This window comes from Oryctolagus cuniculus, chromosome 11, assembly GCF_051225735.1.
Source record: "Oryctolagus cuniculus isolate XC-2025 breed Fujian yellow rabbit chromosome 11, ASM5122573v1, whole genome shotgun sequence".
Lineage (NCBI taxonomy): Eukaryota > Metazoa > Chordata > Mammalia > Lagomorpha > Leporidae > Oryctolagus > Oryctolagus cuniculus.
The window spans coordinates 59,165,651-59,185,132 of NC_142877.1; the positions used below are offsets into that span (position 1 = coordinate 59,165,651).

At 51.1% G+C, this 19,482-nt stretch overlaps 2 protein-coding genes across 5 annotated transcripts in view; both read right to left on the minus strand.

Annotated features, from left to right (window-relative positions):
* Positions 1-585: 585 nt before the first annotated feature.
* On the minus strand, positions 586-1,942 carry LOC100344979 (apolipoprotein F). Its single transcript, XM_008256668.5, has 2 exons — positions 1,821-1,942; positions 586-1,711 (listed from the first exon to the last, which is right to left on the minus strand). Exon 2 carries the CDS (start codon positions 1,687-1,689, stop codon positions 925-927), a length of 765 nt encoding a protein of 254 aa, XP_008254890.3. The 5' UTR covers positions 1,690-1,711; positions 1,821-1,942; the 3' UTR covers positions 586-924.
* A 6,544-nt stretch (positions 1,943-8,486) lies between these two features.
* TIMELESS (timeless circadian regulator) overlaps positions 8,487-19,482 on the minus strand; it is a 32,812-nt gene continuing 21,816 nt past the window's right edge. For all 4 annotated transcript variants that reach the window (XM_051832818.3, XM_089308549.1, XM_051832823.3 and 1 more), the window contains 15 exons: positions 19,223-19,377; positions 16,266-16,363; positions 16,059-16,176; positions 15,762-15,963; positions 15,350-15,495; positions 14,387-14,472; positions 14,178-14,295; positions 14,011-14,093; positions 13,684-13,826; positions 13,361-13,538; positions 13,212-13,280; positions 12,997-13,115; positions 10,072-10,288; positions 9,257-9,343; positions 8,487-9,148 (listed from right to left, as the gene is read on the minus strand). In XM_051832818.3, the coding sequence (XP_051688778.1) occupies positions 9,075-9,148; positions 9,257-9,343; positions 10,072-10,288; positions 12,997-13,115; positions 13,212-13,280; positions 13,361-13,538; positions 13,684-13,826; positions 14,011-14,093; positions 14,178-14,295; positions 14,387-14,472; positions 15,350-15,495; positions 15,762-15,963; positions 16,059-16,176; positions 16,266-16,363; positions 19,223-19,377 (1,893 nt within the window). In that variant the 3' untranslated portion in view covers positions 8,487-9,074. The remainder of the gene's footprint in view (positions 9,149-9,256; positions 9,344-10,071; positions 10,289-12,996; positions 13,116-13,211; positions 13,281-13,360; positions 13,539-13,683; positions 13,827-14,010; positions 14,094-14,177; positions 14,296-14,386; positions 14,473-15,349; positions 15,496-15,761; positions 15,964-16,058; positions 16,177-16,265; positions 16,364-19,222; positions 19,378-19,482) is intronic.

Genomic DNA, 19,482 nt, shown 5'->3' on the forward strand with positions numbered 1-19,482 from the left:
CATGGTAAAACCTGCAGCCAGGGACTTCATCTGGGTCTCCCATGAGGGTGGTGGGGACTCAAGTATTTGAACCATCATCAGCTGACTCCAGGGGTGAGCATTAGCAGGAAGCTGGAGTTGGCAGCAGAGCGGAAACTCAAACCCAGGCACTCTGATGTGGGATGTGGTGTCTCAAGCAGGTGACTTAATGGTTGTGCTAATCACCCAGCCTTTGTGTCCTCATCAGGAAATAGGAATGAGACTCAATTTTGTTTTCTTGGTCTCCCCATACCAGATCAGCAGAGCCCTCCTCTGCTCCACTTCCCTGCATTACCATGCAGCCCCATGAGTGAGAAGTGAGACTGTTTGGATGGGTGCAGGCCCTGTGCCCAGTTCCCTGCCCCGTGGGGGTGGGGGATGGGAATCGCTTTCCCTGATGATCAGTAAGGGACATGATCTCCACAGGTATTTGCCAATTTGTAATGACTGCTCGAACCTTCAGCCTCAGAGGATGCACACACCTCCTATGTGTCCCTGCCAACTTCCACCTAGGGCTCACAAAAGGGATCCCCAGAGATCCAGACTCAAGAGACCAGACAACCATGATTCTGACATGCAAACAGGTATTTATTTCTTCTTCGCAGTTAAAAACATTCATGTAAGCAAGCTCCAGCGGCAGGCTGGGGAACTACAAAGTACAAGGCAGATGAACGGGGAGATCACAACAGGCTTCATGCATGGTACATAATCAGTCCGCAGTATTTAACAACTGGAAGGAAGAGAAACTGGGAGAAGAAATAGGGGCTAGGACCTACTAAGAGAGGAGCAAGGCTGGTTACGGTCACAGTGGGATCAAATGAAGAACAAACATCTGTCCTAAACTCTCCCTATACACAGGCCTGTCAGAAACATCGAGAAAGTAAAGGTGATGCTAGGAGGCCCTCCCTATCCAAAATAAGTCTGGAAAAATTCCTTTATCATGTCCACTATAAAACGCTTCCACATGTACATGATTCGAATGGCAAAGCCTGTCTGCTCTTCTAAAGGCATTGTGTAGTTCCTCACTTCAGGGCTTCTTATCAGCTCTTTGAGCACTTCTTCCAATTGCTCCCAAGACTCTTGCGTGCACTTCTGGGTGACGTTGAGGGCAGCCGTCTTCAGCTTTGCTGCCAGCTCGGTGGCAGGGAGCTTCTCAGCAAACTCCGCGATCAGCTCCGAGGTGTCGTGGAGCACCCACCCGTATCGGGAGGAACACGCCTCAGGAAGGGGAGCTGAGCGCCGGGCCCGCCTTAGCTCCCCTGGGGAGCCCCCCAGATCCCTCAGAATGACCTGCGTGCTGCTGATCCCGCCCTCCTCCCTGCGCTCCTGACTCTGCTGGATGAGAGTCTCGGTGATGTCCTTTGCGCCCATCCTGGTGAGCTGAAGCTGCAGGTTGCGGGCTTCCGCCAGGCAGCCAGCCTCCTCCAGGGCCACCCTCAGCGCTATCTTGGACAGGTGCTCAGGCAGAGGGGCTAAGGAGGGGACCATGTGCAGGAGATCCTGGCAGGCCCTGGGATCTGGGAGAGGATTCCGCCTGGGGAGCGTGCTTGGCTGAGGCCCATTCTCTGTGACAGACGGCGGGGAGGTCAGGGCTCCATTCTGGGCATTTCTTGGAAAGGCAGCCACTGGGGACAGCAGGACACAGCAGAGGAGCGACACAACCCGGATCATGGTGGGACGGAGAACGGCCCAGCTGGAAAGAAGCAGTGCCCAGGCTGGTGAGTGGGGCGAGGCTCAGGATGGAGACACCCAGGGACGAGCCAGAGCCCGGAAGTGCCTCAGCCCTTGGAAACCTCACTTACCCTGGACGTGCTTCACCTCTCCCGCCCTCCTTAAAGACTGTGGGTGGTCCTCACTGATTGTGGGAAGATCAAGCCAGGAGATGCTGCCAGCACGCCTCTCCGCGGTGCTTCCCCAGCCTGATGGCTGCTTTCTAGATCTCACTTCTTTACCCCAGTCCAAACAGCTGATGCCCTCTGCAAACTGCAAACATTCACAAATATTTATCTACCCCTGCTGGCCCCAGACTTTGTCCCGCTCACCTTCACCCAAGCCGACTGTCTTCTTTTGGGGCTCCTGCTTTTCCTGGCCCATGTCCCAGTCACCCTAAGCATTTTTCCTAGACCTAAACTTGGATCAGGAAAAGTCCCTCTAAGGGGAAGAGGGAGGCAAAAGGCAGCAACATTAATTTTATTTTCTTTTAAAAATGTATTTATTTATTTGAAAGAGTTGCAAAGACAGAGAGAGTGCGCGCACGATAGTGAGATGGCACTTCCATTCACTGGATCACTTCCCAGATGGCCACAACAGCCAGAGCTGAACCAGGCGGAAGCCAGGAGCCAGGAGCTTCTTCCACGGCTCCCACATGGGTGCAGGGGCCCAACTACTTGAGCCAACAACTGCTGCCCGCTAGGACGTGTATTAGCAGGAAGCTGGATTGGCAGTGGAGGAGACAAGACTTGAACCAAAAGTTCTCCAGATATGGTATGGGGTGCAGACACCCAAGCAGCAACTGAACCGCTGCACCACATGCCTGCCCTGGTTCTCCCATGTCTGACTTGCAGTCGTCTGTAAGTGGGCCTCTGTTTACCATGAAGCTTCTGGTTTTTCAGTTGGTGTCAACTTCCTCAATTTGAAACCAGCTTTTGAGAGGCATAGAATTTCCAACTCTGGTGCTATAGAAATTACGAAGAAGAGAAACCGAATATGCAACTATGGTAGGGGCAGAGGAAGCAGTGGTGAGTTTGTCTCCAGGACTTAGATGTAGAGTGAAAGCAGGATGAAGACAAGGGCAGGTGCCCCCATTCAGACTTCCTACCTTTGCTCTTGCCCTCAACTTCTACCTGTTCCCCATCAGGGCCCAGCAGTTGTCACAAATGGGGTATTGGGCTAGTTTTTTTTCTTTTTAATTTAATTTAATTTCTTTTTAATTGGCCCAGGGTGAAACCAGGGGCCAAAAATTCCATCCTGGTCTCTCACATGGATGACAGGAAACCTAGTACTTCAGCTATCATTTGCTGCCTTCTCAGGTACACTAGCAGGAAGCTGGATTGGAAGTGGAGCAGCCAGAACTCAACCTGGCACTCCATGATGGGATGGAATGCCAGTTCTAAGAGGGGCTTAGCCTGCTGTGCCACAACACAGGCCCCAAATCCAGACATTCTTATATGGGACACGTGTGTCCTAGCCAGCATCTTTTAATCTAAATACTAATTAAATCTACATTAATCTAAATACTCACCCCAGGAACAGCCTTGAGATCTGCAGGTTGTTGGCATTAACTCTGGCTTTATTCATGTCTCTCCAGCCTTTGGGTAGTCACTCCCAATCAGTGTCCAATGTCCAGCACAGTGACTCCTGCATAGAAGGCCCTGAATACACATATAGATGGCTCTCAACTTCCAGTGGTTTGACATAATGATGGCAGGAAAGCTATATGCATTCTGGGGCCAGTGCTGTGGCACAGCGGGTTAATGCCCTGGCTTGAAGCGGCGGCATCCGATATGGGTACCGGTTCGAGTCCCGGCTGCTCCTCTTCTAATCCAGCTCTCTGCTATGGCAGAGTTCTCTCTGGTGATGTAGGGAGTGGCAGTGGACACAGCTCCCAGCCAGCCACGTGAACAACATGTACTATGCAATGTGCCAAGTTACCAGGGTTTTCTAGATGTTTTTGTAGTTTGCATCCTACCATATTCTCCAAAAGATATCTAATCCTTTATTTTGAAATAGACTCTGTGTTAGCTAATTTTGCAAGTCATAGGCTGATGTAAGGTAAAATGGGTTAAGTGAGTATGTTTAGGGATAGTAAAAACATTTTTTAAAGTATCTTTTTTAAAAAAAGTTTTATTTATTTGAAAGAGTTAGAGAGAGAGGGAGACAGAAAAATCTTCCATCTGCTGGTTCACTCCCCAAATGGCTGCAATGACTGGGGCTGGCCAGGCCAAAGCCAGGAGCAGAAGGTTCTTCTGGGTCCCCCATGTGAATGGCAGGAGTCCAGGGGCTTGGGCCATCTTCTGCTGTTTTCCCAGGCACATTAGCAGGGAGCTGGATGGGAAGTAGAACAGATGGGACTCAAAGAGGCACCTGTATGGGATGCTGGCACTGCAGGTGGTGGCTTAACCTGCTGCACCACAGTGCCAGCCCCTAGAAAATGTGTTTTAAACAGAGATGTTTTCAACTTACCATCAGTTTATCAGGATGCAGCCCACCACAGGTTGAGAAGCATGTGTGTGTGTTACGTGGACATGTTAATGAATGTACCCTTGGAACATAAACATCCCAAGACTTGCTTTAGAGGAATTCAAAGTCTACGGGCAGGGAATAAAGAACAAAATGAAACGCTGTACTTTATGAGGGGCACAACCAAAGCTGAGCTGTAAGTGATCACTTGTGCTCTGGAGTGCAGGGTCACAAAACTAAACCACATCTGGGCTGATTCTTTGTTGTTGTTGTTGGTTTTTTTTTTTTTTTTTTTTGGACAGGCAGAGTGGACAGAGAGAGAGAGACAGAGAGAAAGGTCTTCCTTTGCTGTTGGTTCACCCTCCAATGGCCGGTGCACTGGGGCCGGCGCACCGCGCTGATCCAAAGGCAGGAGCCAGGTGCTTCTCCTGGTCTCCCATGGGGTGCAGGGCCCAAGCACTTGGGTCATCCTCCACTGCACTCCCTGGCCACAGCAGAGAGCTGGCCTGGAAGAGGGGCAACCGGGACAGAATCCGGCGCCGCGAGGTGGAGGATTAGCCTAGTGAGCCACGGCGCCGGCCTTTGTCTTTTTAAACATTTTACTTGAGAGTCAAAGAGACACAAAGACAGAGGTCCCATCTGCTGGCTTATTTTTCAAATGCCTGCAATGGCAGGGGCTGGCCTAGGCTGAAGCTAGAAGCTGTGAACTCAACCACATGGGTGGCAGGAACTCAGCTACTTGAGCCATCACCTGTGTGTCTCAGGGTCTGCAGTAGCAGGAAGCTGAAGCCAGGAATTGAAGCCAGGCACTCCAACATGGGATGTATGTGGCCTAACAGCATCTTAACTGCTACGCTAAACCCCTGCCCCGAGCTCATTCTTTTTTGAAAAAAAGATTTCTTTATTTGAAAGGCAGTGATAAGGGAGTGAGGGAGAGAGATCTTTCCATCTGTTAGTTCACTTCCCAAATGGCCTTAATGGCTGGGGCTGGGCCGGGCCAAATTCAGGAGCCCAGAACTCAACCCAGGCCTCCCACATGGGTGGCAGGGACCCAACTACTTGAGCCATCACTTTTATTTTATTTGACAGGTAGAGCTAGACAGTGAGAGAGACAGAGAAAGATCTTCCTTCCGTTGGTTCACTCCCCAAATGGCCATTACAGCCGGCGCTGTGCCGATCCGAAGCCAGGAGCCAGGAGCTTCTACCTGGTCTCCCATGTCGGTGCAGGGGCCCAAGTACTTGGACCTTCCTCCCCCTCCTGGGCCACAGCAGAGAGCTGGACTAGAAGAGCAGCAACCGAGACTAGAACCCAGCGCCCATATGTGATGCTGGCACCGCAGGCGGAGGATTAGCCTAGTGAGCCGTGGCGCCGGCCGAGCCATCACTCTTAACTGCCACTCTGATCGGGTACGCTCGCACTGCAGGTGGCAGCTAAGCCACAGCACAGTGCCAGGCCCCCGAGCTGATTCCTGAAGGATGGGGCAGGGATAGACAGAGTCCTCCAGTAGATACTGGCATAATTAGCAGCTTGGCAGCATGGGAAGGTCTGCTCTGTATTGCCGGAAATAGCCGAGGGTGGCAACAATGTGAAATGTGGGTAGAATCAGGCATGGCAGGGAGGCTACGAAGACTGGCTGGCTTAGCTCAGGCAGAGCCTGTTTCTGGTCTCTGTCCTGGAAGAAGTGTGAAATACCAAGTGCTGTTAAGTAGCACGATTATATAATGAGAATAATTTATTTGCTTCCACTTTTTTTTTTGAAAGGCAGAGATATAGAGATAGGCACACTGAGAGAGATTTTCTATCTGCTGGTTCACTCTCCAAATGCCCACAACAGCTGGGTCTAGGCCTAGACAAAGCCAGAAGCCCAGAACTCAATCTGGGTCACCCGTGAGGGTGGCAGAAACCCAGCTATCTGAGCCATCACTGCTGCCTGCCAGGGTGAGCATCAGCAGGAAACTGGAGTGGCAGCATACTTGGGACTTGAACCCAGGCACTCTGCTATGTGACACAGGGGCTCCAAGTGGCATCTTAACCGCCGTGCTAAATGCCTGCACCAGAACCATGTTTTATGAAAAAACCCTGCAAGCAGAATGGAAATGAACCAGAGAGAAGAAAGACTGAAGGGAAGAACTCTAGCAAGTCAGCTATTTTAAGAGTCTGGGTCAGAAATAAAGGGGAGGGGATGCACTCTGGGAGTGCAAGCAGTGTGTATTTTATTCTTGTATGGTCAGCAGCTGCTGCAGCTAAAGCAATCTTGTTTGATCTACAAACCTAGGTGGTAGAATTTTATTTATTTGAAAGGCAGAGGCAAGGAAAGAGGGAGAGGAAGCGAGGCAGGGGAGAGGGGAGATATATTATCTCCCGTCTGTTGGCTTGCTCCCCAAATGCTCACTTCAGCTGGCCCTGGGCCAGGCTGAGGCCAGGAGGCAAGAACCCAACCCAGGTCTCCCATGAGTGGCAGGGCCCCAAGTACTTGAGCTGCCATTTGCTGCCTCCCTGGTGCCCTAGCAGGACCTAGGATTAGAAGCTGAGAGGCTGGTGTTGAACCAGGAACCCTTGATATGGGACGTGGGCATCCCAAGCAGTGGCTTCACTGCTTTGCCACATCCACACCACAGACACAGGGCTTCTATTCTGGGGCAATGAAAGTGTTCTGGAATTAGACAGTCGAGATGGCTGCACACGCTGTGAGTGTACTAAAAACTACAGAGCTGTATACTTTAAGATGATCAAATGGTATACTTTACCTAAAAAAAAAAAATCAAAATCTGAAAGAATTCGCCACCAGCAACTTGAAATGTTAGTGAAATTCCTCTGGTAGAAGAAAAATGACTTCCAGTAGAAATAGGATATATATGAATGAACAATATAAGAAATTATAATCATGTGGGTAAATATATGTCTTTTAAGAGAGAATTGACTATTTAAGGCCGGCGCCACGGCTCACTAGGCTAATCCTCCGCCTTGCGGCGCCGGCACACCGGGTTCTAGTCCCGGTCGGGGCACCGGATTCTGTCCCGGTTGCCCCTCTTCCAGGCCAGCCCTCTGCTGTGGCCAGGGAGTGCAGTGGAGGATGGCCCAGGTGCTTGGGCCCTGCACCCCATGGGAGACCAGGAAAAGCACCTGGCTCCTGGCTCCTGCCATCGGATCAGCGCGGTGCGCTGGCCGCAGCACGCCGGCCGCGGCGGCCATTGGAGGGTGAACCAACGGCAAAGGAAGACCTTTCTCTGTCTCTCTCTCTCACTGTCCACTCTGCCTGTCAAAAAAAAAAAAAAAAAAAAGATAAAAAAAAAGATAAAAAAAAAAGAATTGACTATTTAAATAAAAAACTATGTAGTGTAGGGTTTAACATGTAAAGATAAAATGTGTAGCAATAGCACCATGGCATAGAGGGAAAATGGAAGTACACATGTTAAGTTTTCCATTTTTTAAAAAAAAATTTATTTTATTTATTTGAAAGACAGCGTTACAGAGAGAGGTAGAGATGGAGAGAGAAAAGTCTTCTATCCGCTGGTTCACTCCCCAAGTGGCCACAACGGCCAGGGCTGGGCTGGTCTGAAGCCAGAAGCCAGGAACTTCTTCTGGGTCTCCCACATGGGTGCAAGGACCCAAGGACTTGGGCCATCCTCTGTTGCTTTCTCAGGTGGGTTATCAGGGAGCTAGATCAGAGGTGGAGCAGCCAGGACTCGAACCAGCATCTATATCAGATGCTGGCACTGCAGGCTGGAGCTTTAACCCACTGTGCCACAGCGCCAAACCCCTGTTAAGTTTCTGACACTGTACAGTAAGTACTTATGATAAGTTAAAGATGTATACTTCAAACCCTAAAACAAACCAAAATACCAAAGCAATGAGTTATAGCTAATAAGCCAACAACAGAGATAAGATGGAATCGTAAAACATACTCAGTTTAACCAAGAGCAGGAAAAAGAAAAGGGGAAAAAAGAATGCATGGAACACATAGAAAATAAATGGTAAGATAACAGATTTAAATCTAACAATATGAATAATCATATTAAATATAAATGCACTAAACGCCCAAATTAAAATGCAGACTATCATACTGGATAAAAGAAAAAAAATCCAACTGCATGCTTCCCACAAGAGATTCACTTGAAGGATGGAGAAAGCTATACCATGTTAACACTAATCAACAGAAAGTTGTGGTGGCTATATCATATCAGAAAAGTACACTTCAGGATCCAGTACTGTGGTGTAGCGGGTTAGAACCCTGGCTTGCAGCACCAAAAATGCAGCTGTAGAACTTTGACAGATTGGCAATTCAGAATGAGATCAACAACTTTTAATTGTTCATGTTTAATTCAATACCAAGGATAAACAACACACATTCATCATCTGGAGAATGACAGCATCCCACCCCTACCTCAGCAGCAGGAATTGGGCTCAATCTGGTACATAGGGGGTGATCACAGGAAAAAGGAAAACGAGGACAGAGGCATCCAGTGCTTCTAATGGTCAGCACCCCCACCCACTGCATTGTATAGCTCTCCATCGGGGGCTGGGGCCGCGCTCCGGCACAAAGTCTAGAGGGACAGAACAATGAGTGGGTCCAGGGAAGCTTCTGCAATTCACTCACTTCTCTCATTTGCTAAGGGGCTCTGGCAGCCAAAAGAAATGGTTCCTAGAAGAGAAGCGTAGGTTCCAGAGGGCTGCCGGGCTCATTGCTGAAACTGGCAGAAGTGGGACTGACTGCAGAGGAGTCCAACACTGTTGCCTAAAAACCCGGGATCCTAAATCCACAGCGAAGCCCAGGACTCTACTGCTTGTGCCCAGGAAGGGGAAATCCGGGGCCTCCAGCCTGACTCAGACGTGCCACCTGCAGTCAGGTCTATCTCGGCCCCACGCTTCTGGGTCTTCAGTCGCTCTCGTCTTCGTCCTCAATCTGGAACCGTTTCTTCTTCTGGGTTCTTGGGGCTCCCAGTTCTGGTGCTGTGGGAATGACAGGGGTGAGAGACAGAATAGCTAAATTTGTTCAAAGGTAAGGAGGGTGGCAGCAAGGGTCTCAGCCGGACGCACCACCTTTGCTCCCATCCTTACCCTCCTCCTGTTCCTCGTCGCTGTCCAGAAGCTGTCGCTTCTTGGGTGCTGCTGTCAGCTGCTCCTGCTCATCAGCAGTCCCCTCCTCTGAAGTGACATAAAAGGCACAAAGTCAGGGACCCGGGCTGCCAGGGTGCAGATAGGACTCATCCCTCTAAACCAATGTGGAGGGCAGTCCTCAAAGCCTTACGGTAATGGTTTGAAAAGGGTGCGAATTTAACCTGTGATGTTGAGGTGAGGTGGCCTTATAAGGAGAGGGACAGAAATAAACATGCAGTTCCGGGGGGAACTTACCAGAGCCTGCAGCATAGTGTTTGAACTTGAACCCCCAGAATCATGAGCCAAAATCATTCTCTTTTCTCTACAAAGTTAGCCTGCCTGTGGTATTTCATTTTAACAAAAGGCTGGGAGGCAGGCTTTTAGCCTAGTGGCTTAATTAAGACATTTCCCTCCCCCATCAGAGTGCCTGGGCTTGACTCTGGGCTCCAGCTCTGGACTCTGGTTTCCTGCCAATGCAGACCTGAGAAGGCAGTGACGGCCCCTGTCACCTTCGTGGGAGACCTGCATTGCATTCTCTGCTCCTGGCTTCTGCCCCAGCCCTGCCTCAGCAGCTGTGGGCATTTGGAGAGTGAATCAGTAGATGAGAGCTCTCTTCCTCGGTCTCTGCTTCTCAAATTAAAGAATAAGTTGTAGAACTTTTAAAATTAAAGTCTGACTGATACACGGAGGCCCTCATATCCTTGAAGTACCTCTCTGCCTCAGCACTGATAGGGCAGGCACACAGTGAGGAGTGACAGACGAGCGGTCACACTTACCCTCTGGAGTTGCCAGGCTTGCTTTCTTCTTACGAGCTAACACGAGGGCCTGTAGGGCTTCGGCTCGGTGCTCCTCGCTGGGGCCTTGCTCCCCAGGGACCTCAGAGTCTTGCTCTGGTTGCAGCTTCTCTCCCCTCTCCTCCAGCTGACTCAAAGAAGCTGCTGCTCTCCGGAGCTGGGTGGGGCTCAGCTTAGCTGGAATTCGCCAGAAGGTTTCCTGTAGAGGCAAAGCAGTTGAAAATGACAGCAAAGGGAAAGGAGCAACCTTGACTGCACCACATGTTGTTATTTTTTCACTGAATAAATGTGACCCTTCTTAATGAAGGTGCACACAAGGGTTGTGAATGTTGCTGTTTATCCAAAACAGGCCCAATGTCTAGCACGGCGCCTGCTACATTAAGGGGTAAGATACTGATTGGAGGACTGGTGGTGTGGCATAGGCTAAACCTCTGCCTGTGGTGGCAGCATCCCATATGGGCGCTGGTTCGTGTCCCAACTGCTCCCTTTCCAATCCAGCTCTCTGCTACAGCCTGGGAAAGCAGTAGGAGATGGCCCAAGTGCTTAGGCCCCCTGCACCCACATGGGAGATCCAGAAGAAGTTTCTGGTTCCTGGCTTCAGATCAGCCCTGCTTTGGCCATTGTGGCCATTTGGGGACTAATGGAAGACCTTTCTGACGGTCTCTCCCTCTCTGTAAGTCTACCTCTCACATAAATAAAATCTTAAAGGGGGGGGGGGGCAAGAAGATAAGATACTGCTTGGAATGCCTGCATCCCACATTAGAGGGCCTGGGTTTGAGTCTTGGCTCCTCCACTTCTGGGCCAGCTTCCTGCTGATGGATACCCTGGGAGGAAGCAGGGGATTGCTCAAGTGATTGTCACCCATGTGGCAGAGTTGAATTGAGTTCCAGGCTCCTGGCTTTGGCCTGGTCAGCCCCGGCTGTTGAGGGCATCTTGGTATCTCTCTGTGTCTCCATCTGCCTTTCAAATAAAAAGAGATTAGATAATTTTTTTTTTTTTTTTGACAGGCAGAGTGGACAGTGAGAGAGAGAGAGAGAAAGGTCTTCCCTTTTTTCTGTTGGTTCACCCTCCAATGGCCACTGCGGCCGGCATGCTGTGGCCGGCGTACCGCACTGATACGAAGCCAGGAGCCAGGTGCCTCTCCTGGTCTCCCATGCGGGTGCAGGGCCTAAGGACTTGGGCCATGTTCTGCTGCACTCCCGGGCACAACAGAGAGCTGGACTGGAAGAGGGGCAACTGGGACAGAATCTGGTGCCCCGACCGGGACTAGAACCCAGTGTGCCAGCGCCGCAGGCGGAGGATTAGCCTATTGAGCTGCTGCGCCGGCCTAGATAAGCTTTTTTAAAAAAGATTTATTTCTTATTTTGAAAGGTAGAGTTACACACAGAGAAAAGGAGACAGAGATTTTCCATTAGCTGGTTCACTCCACAGTGGTCACACAGCCAAGGCTGGGCCAGGCTGAAGCCAAGAGCTGTTTCTGGGTCTCCCTCATGGGTGGTGAGGCCCAAGCACTTGGACCATCTTCTGCTGCTTCCTGAGGTGCGTTAGCAGGGAGCTGGATCAGAAATGGAGGAGCCAGGACTGGAACCAGCACCGATATGGAATGCTGGTGTTGTAGGTAGCTGCTTAACCTCTGTGCCAGAAGCCCCAAGAAATAAAAATTTACAAGAAGTAAATGCAGTTAATTGGGATAAATAAATGAATGGATCCTGGGGATCTACAGGTGAATCAGGTATGATCCTTGCTCTTACACTCTGATGGAAGAAAGAGTGAATTTGCTGTAATCTTATAGTATTGGACTATAACAAGGGAAGTAACAATGACCAGGTACCAGGTGATTACACTGAGGGGGCGTGATTGGGTTGCCTCTTCATCAAGAAGATAGATGGGGGATGTGTGTGCATGATGCAAGTATCATCTTTGCGTGTGTGTACGTGCCATCCCGTGTACGTGAATGTGTGGATGCATGTGTGTGTATCGTATGTGTGTGGATGTGTGTGCAGATGTATCTTGTATGTGCAAATGTGTGTGTACATATCATATTGTATGTGTGGATGTGTGTATCATCTTGTGTGTGGATGTGTGTGTACCTATCATCTTGTATGTGTGTGCATATTATTTTGTGTGTATACGTATCATCTTTTGTGTGTGTGTACATATCATCTTGTAGGTATAGATGTGTATATATGTGTGTGTACATATCTTGTGTGTGTGAATGTGTGTGTACATATTGTGTGTGTGGATGTGTGTGTACCTATCATCTTTTATGTGTGTGTGTATTATTTTTTGTGTGTATATGTATCATCTCTTATGTGTGTGGATGTATAGGTACATGTGTGTGTACATAGCATTTTGCAGGTGTGTGTGTATATACATGTATGTACATATCATCTGGTGTGTGTGGATGTGTGTATATTTGTATGTACATATCATCTTGTGTATGTGGCTGAGACCTTCCAATGGAGGGAAGGGAAAGCCTACTTTTGAAGGAGGGAAAGCAGTCCAGGGTGACTATGGCGTAAAGTAGGTGAGCGTGTGACATGGCCATGAGGTTACAATGTTGGCCAAGGCTGGGCATGCCGCCTGCAGGTTGTGGATTCTCTTCTGCAAGCAGTGGGGGGAACCACCAGTGCTCTGGACAGCGATTGATAACCAATACTGTATTTTAGAAACATAAATCTTTGGGTGCTGTGGAAGACTGGAGTGAGGAAGACCACCAGGAGTCTCAGAGTCAGAGATGACAAGGTGATGAGGAAGCCAGACAAAGTGAACAAGAAGGATGAGGGGCAATGAGACAATGGGGAGAAGAGAGATGACAACGATGAGGATGGAGTGGGCAGAGAAAGGGAGGACCTGTGTTCTGAAGTGGGACAACATGTGCTGTCCAGCACTGTACCTGGTACCTACCTGCCCAGACGCGGGGGGCCGAACCCCTAGCTTGCGCAACAGCTGCTGAAACTGCTCATTTTCCATTGCTTCCTCATTTTCTTCTGTCAGTGGCACCAATGGAACTGCCTGGGAGCAGCCTAGGACAGGTCGACACTCATACGAAAGAAGTGGTCTTCCAACCCACGACTGGTCTCTGGCGGCTTCCAGCCCTCCTAGAACCTTCTGTCACTTACCATCTTCTTCCCGATCCTCTGCTACGCGGATCAGACAGTTCTGGAGCCACAGGATGGGAGCAGAAAAGCCTAAGCGCAAAAGGGAGGCTTCTCTTTGGCTCCTGCTCCCCCTCTCCACCCGAGACACTGCTCCCAAGCAAGATCCTCACCTTCCTGCCGCAGGCCTTGACCGAGGCTCTCAGTTGTAAACGCTGAGCTGCCCTGGACTTGTTCCACTTCCCAGCCCTCCTCCGTCTCTTCATCTCCTTCACTCTCTTCCTCTGGCAGGTTTTCCTCCTCCTCCAGATCTTCCTGGGAAAAATCTTTCAGGGACTCCTTTCCATTGGGCTGCAATCCATCGGGGGTGGGGAGGCAACATGAGGAACTCAGCGGCTCTTCTTGCCCCAGTCCTCCTGAGGGTCTGGGTGGGCTCTCCTAAGGAGCGCTTCCAGGGAGGGGGCCCAAGCCGGCAGAGAAGGGGCAAGACCGTTACCAGGCTGCTGGGCGCCGGCTTCTTCCGCCGTTTCTTGTACAGCTCCCTCCGCTCAGTCACCAGCCCCAGAGCCAGCAGTTTATCTACGACTCGGGCGCGTGAGCGTTTGGCCGTGATGTTCTTCATGATGTGACCCAGGACGTCTATGGAGAGGGCATGTGTGAGGACCCCAGAGCAGTACGGGAAAGGGTTTAGTAAAGGAAGTCAGAGGACACGGACAAATGAGGACGGCTCATTTCCCCTAAGAGAGGCGCTTCCAAACAAAGCACGTGGCAAAAGGGGTAGACGAAGGGTGGAAGGAACAGAAACCTGCAGCGGGGCACTCACCATCCGAGTCCTGGAACTCCTCAAACAGCCGCTGCAGCTCCAGTTCTTGGTCCTCTGTCCACAGCACAATGTTCGTCCCTTTCCTGCTTAGGGGGAGTCAGTGAAGGGGCCCAGGGAGAGGACAGCGCATTCCCCACCCGGATGCCCTCCACAGCATGCGCCCCCACCTCTGGAAGTCCTTGACACTGTCGGCCAGTCCCAGCTGCACCAGGTGGTGGATGACCTGCTTGCGTGTTCGAGGAACGGTTTTCAGACGTGCCAGGATGGCTTCCACCACATCCTCACCTGGGTGGACAGGGAGTGAGGCGGTGAGGAAGGGTCCTCCTGGAGCTCAGGATGCCCCCTTACAAGTGCTTCAGGTCGCAAGGCCTCACACCTTCCACGTCCTTATGGGCAAGGTACAGTTCCCGAAGCTGGGTCTCTTCCTCTGGGCTCCACGCAGGGGCCCGGCGACTGGACGATCTGCAGGGTGGAAGAGAGAGGAGAGCATGGAGGTTGCTGGCCCAAAAAGGAGACCAGAGGCCCTCCCTCACCAGTTCTGAAAGGAACAAGGGCAAGGTGGGCAGCCTGAAGGAACTGGCTAGCAGGGGCCTGCACTGTGCTTCCTCTCTGGGCTGGGCCCATGCAACCTGACGTTCCAGGGGCTAAGAGGATTATGGGAAACAGAGAGAGGTGTGAAAGGAGAGGGGCTGAGCCAGTCAGGGAAAGAGGACAAACCTTTCTCTGCATGCTTGTGGGGGAGGTACGGCACCCCCCCCAGCACCCACCCCCACCCCCGTGATGGCATATGAAGGAGAAAGAAACGAGTAGCCTGTGCACTTGGGCTCCAGTCCCTACTCCTCCTGGGTAACCTTAGGTAAAGCATTTTACCATCTGGGCCTCTTTTTTCTTTTCTTTTTTTAAAAGACATATTTATTTATTGAAAAGTCAGGGTGAAAGAGAGAGAGAGAGAGATCAGTCTTCCACCCTCTGGTTCACTCCCCAAATGGCACAATTGCCGCAACTGGGCCAGACAGAAGCCAGGAGCCAGGAGCTGCTTCTAGGTTTCCCATGTGGCTGACAGGGGCCCAAGCACTTGGGCCATCTTCTGCTGTTTTCCCAGGCGCATCAGCAGGGAGCTGGATCAGAAGCGGAGCAGCCGGGACTCTAACCAGTGCCCATATGGGATGCCAGCATTGCAGGAGGCAGCTTTACCAGCTGTACCCCAGCACCAGTCCCCTGGGCCTGTTTTCTTACCAGTGATGGGGAAACATCAGCCATCAAGATTTACAAGTCTTTCAGCCCTGACACTCTGCCTTACCTTCCCCTCCTGCCCATCCTTGCCCGTCCCCAAACTCACCCGGCATCCAGGGAGCCATAGCCCTCCGTCATCTCTCGAACCACAGCTGTGTTCTTCCAGAACAGCAGCTCCACAAAGGCTTTCTGGTTGACTGCAGCCAATGCAAAGAACTTGCCCAGGATGTATTTGGCAAAAGTCACCAGCTCCTACAGAATGAAAGGCTGCTATGAGGCTTGTGGCCCAGATGGATACACGAAGCTGGCCTCTAGCTGTTCTCTCCACCTGTTCGCAGCTGCCCCGTCCTCACTCTGCCTCTTCTATCCTTCCTCACATGGCTCTCTGCCTTCTTCATCATCTCCTCATCTCCCGGCCCTGGACGCCTCTCAGCATCCTCTGTGTTCCAAAGGCCATCTATTTACTCCAGGTCTCTGACACCTCCTCCCCAAGACTCCACCCCTTGGAAGTCCCTCACTTTGTAGGCTCCAGCAGCAGGGTCACTGAGCAGCCGGTTGAAGAGGCAGAAGACCGAGAGCTGGAAGAGCAGGGCTTCCATCTTGAGGTCGTGGGCCAGCCGGTGCAGCATCTTGGTGGCGCAGTGGTTCGTGTGGGCGCTGTTGTGCTGGTAGCTCCGCAGCAGCTGCACATAGGCTCGCACGACAGTGGAGCAGGCAAAGCTGCACCAACACAGGCAGGGAGAAGAGGTCAGCTCGAGGCCTGCTCATCCTCACAGTCGCCACCCCGGAACCAACGCAGCCCTGCCGGCCCGCACCGTTTCAGGTAGTCCACGAAGTTAAATTCTTTCTCTGACACCTGGACCTCTTGCAATTCCTCCTCCTCCTCCTCCTCTTCTTCTTCCTCTGCCCCTTGTTCCTCTGGCCCCTGCTGCCCTACACAAAGTTGAGGATCACTGGGTCTGTGTTACCCTGGCGCTGGAGAACAGCTGGCAGGAGACAGACACGAGGGGACGGAGACTCACGGGGGAGCGGAGCACAGAGGATTTCTTTCAGCAGCTGGGTCTCCTCCTCTGGGGAAACGTCTGGAGAGCCGAACACATCTCCTTCTGGCCACACCTCCCTGCAGTGTGGAGAGAAAGAAGGCTTTGAAGAGGGAGAAGGAATTTAAACTTATTTCCCACGTCAGCTAGAAAAGGAATGCAAACTGAAACCTCAGAGATGAGACAAGACTCCAAGGAAAGCTCTGCCCCTAAGGCACAATGCAATGGAAGAACAAAATGTGAGTGATCTAAATGTCTGACAACTGGCTGAGCAGCTGTAGGTAGTCACATAACAGTGATTTTATTTATTAAGATTTATTTGAAAGTCAGAGTTAGAGAGCAGCAGAGGCGGTGGCAGGGGGGAGGGGGCGGTTTCCATCTGCTGGTTCACTTGCCAAATGGCCACAACAGCTGGAGCTGGGCCGATCTGAAACCAGGGTGCAGAGGCCCAAGGAGTTGCGCCATCTTCCACTGCGTTCCCAGGCCATAGCAGAGAGCTGGATCGGAAGTGGAGCAGCTGGGATTCAAACTGGCGCCCATATGGGATGCCGGCACTGTAGGCAGCGGCTTTACCCACAACAACTACCATACCTGTCCTGTAACACTGTTTTAAAGCCATTAACAATTATAGTGAGAAATGATGCTTCAAATATACTAAGAAAATATAAATCTGTGTGTACAGTATTTTATTTTCATAAAAGGAGACATATGGGCAATGTTTCTCTCTGTATGACAAAGAAAAAAATCTAGAAGGCTATTCTTCAAAACATTACTGATGGTTCCCTTTGGTTAGTAGCATCATCTCTACTTTTTTCATCATTTCACTGTACTTTCTGATATTTCTCAAAAATGGCAAAAGGTGTGGGCATTTGGGGCAGTGGTTAAGATGTCACATCCCATAACCAAGTCTCTGGTTTTGAGTCCCAGATCCACCTCCAACCCAATTTCTGCTAATGCACATCCTGGGAGGCAGCAGGGATGTTCGGGTGCTTGGGCCCTGTCCCCCTGCATGGGAGACCCAGGGGTGAGTTCCAGGCTCCTGGTTTTATCTTGGCCCAATCATGATTGTTGCAAGCATTTGGGGAGTTAACCAGTGGATGGAAGAGCTCTCTGTGCGTTCTCAAATGACAAACTAATCAAAACTCTCCAGGAGTCAGTGCTGAGTACAGGAGCCCAGGAACGTCTCATGGGACTTGCTTTTTTCTTTTTTAAAATTTATTTGAGGGGCCGGTGCCACTGCTCAATTGGTTAATCCTCTGCCTGCGGCACTGGCATCCCATATGGGCACTGGGTTCTAGTCCCGGTTGCTCCTCTTCCAGTCCAGCTCTCTGCTGTGGCCCAGGAAGGCAGTGGAGGATGGCCCAAGTGCTTGGGCCCTGCACCCCATGGGAGACCAGGAGGAAGCACCTGGCTCCTGGCTTCGGATCGGCGCAGCACGCTGGCTGTAGTGGCTATTTGGGGGGTGAACCAGTGGAAGGAAGACCTTTCTCTCTGTCTCTCTCACTGCCTAATTCTGCCTGTCAAATAAAAAAAAATTATTTATTTGAAAGGAGAGTGACAGAGAGAGAGAGAGAGAGAGAGAATGAGAATCTTCCATCTACTGGTTCACTCCCCAAATGGCTGCAACAGCCAGGGCTGTGCCAGGCTGAAGCCAGAAGCCAGGAACTCCATTTGGGTCTGTCATGTGCATGGCTGGGACTGAAGTACTTGAGCCATCATCTGTTGCCTTCCTAGCAGGAAGCTGGATCAAAAGCTGAGGAACAGGAGCTAGCACTGTGGTACAGTGGGTAAAGCTGCCGCCTGCAGTGCCAGCATCCCATATGGTGCTGGTTTGAGACCTGGCTGCTCCACTTCCAATCCAGCTCTCTGCTATGGCCTGGGAAAGCAGTAGAAGATGGCCCAGGTCCTTGGATCCCTGTGCCCGTGTGGGAGACCTGGAAGAAGCTCCTGGTTCCTACTTCGGATCAGCTCAGCTCCAGCCGTTATGGTCATCTGGGGACTGAACCAGTGGATGGAGGACCTCTCTCTCTCCCTGCCTCTCCTTCTCTCTCTGTGTTACTCTGACTTTCAAATAAATAAATAAGTCTTAAGAAAAGCTGAGGAATAGGGGCTGATGTTGTGGCATGGCAGCTAGAGCTGCCACTGTGAATTTGGAATCCCTTATGGGCACCGGTTTGTGTCCTGGCTGCTCCACTTCCAAACCAGCTCCCTGAAAATGGCCTGGGAAAGCAGCTGAAGATGGCCCAGGTGTTTGGGCCCCTGCCACCCACGGGGGAGATCCAGATGAAGCTCCTGGCTCCTGGCTTCAGCCTGGCCCAGTCCCAGCTGTTGTGGTCATCTGGGAAATGAACCAGCAGATGGAGGCTCTCTCTCACTGTCTCTCCATCTCTCTGTGTAACTCTTTCAGAATAAATAAATAGATTTTTTTTTTTTTAAAGGGGAGCAGTGAGAACTTGGATTAAGCACACTGATATGGGATGTGGGCATCCTAAGTGGAGCCAGTGACTTTCTTTCTCTTTCTCTCTCTTTTTTTGAAGATTATTTACTTATTTATTTATTTGAAAGGCAGTGTGACAGAGAGGGAGAGACAGAGCTAGATCTTCAATCTGTTGGTTCTCTCCCCAAATGGCCCCAACAGCTGGGGCTGTTCCAGGCCAAGGCCAGAAGCTTGGAACTCCTTTTAGGTCTCCCAGGTGTGTGGCAGGGGCCCAAACACTTTCATCACCCTCAGCTGCCTTCCTAGGTGTGTTAGTATGCAGCTGGATCTGAAGCGGAGCAGCCAGACTCAAAGCAGTACTCCACTTTGGAGGTAGACGTCACAAGCCATGGCTTAACATGCTGTGCCACAATACCTGCCCCCATGGGACTCTCTCTTTGAAAGCCTCAGAACCACAGTGAAGTCCTCCCCAAAGCCCAGGATGGGCGGGCAGCATTCTTACCGGGCAGACCTCAGGAGGCTCAAAGCCTGAGGGGCCTGGCCAGCCAGGAGGCAGTCTTGGATGCGCACCATGGCTTCCGCCCGCTGTTCTTCCACTGGCACCTCTGAGGCCGCATCAAAGGGAACAACCATGGAGTCTGCACTGAGCTCAGGACTCTAGAGAGAGAGAGATGAGGTTATGAGAGCAAAGGGGAGGGGGGACCTAGATCTCTGGTCCAGAGCACTGTCCTCAAGAAAGACTGGGTTACTGCGACCGCCTAC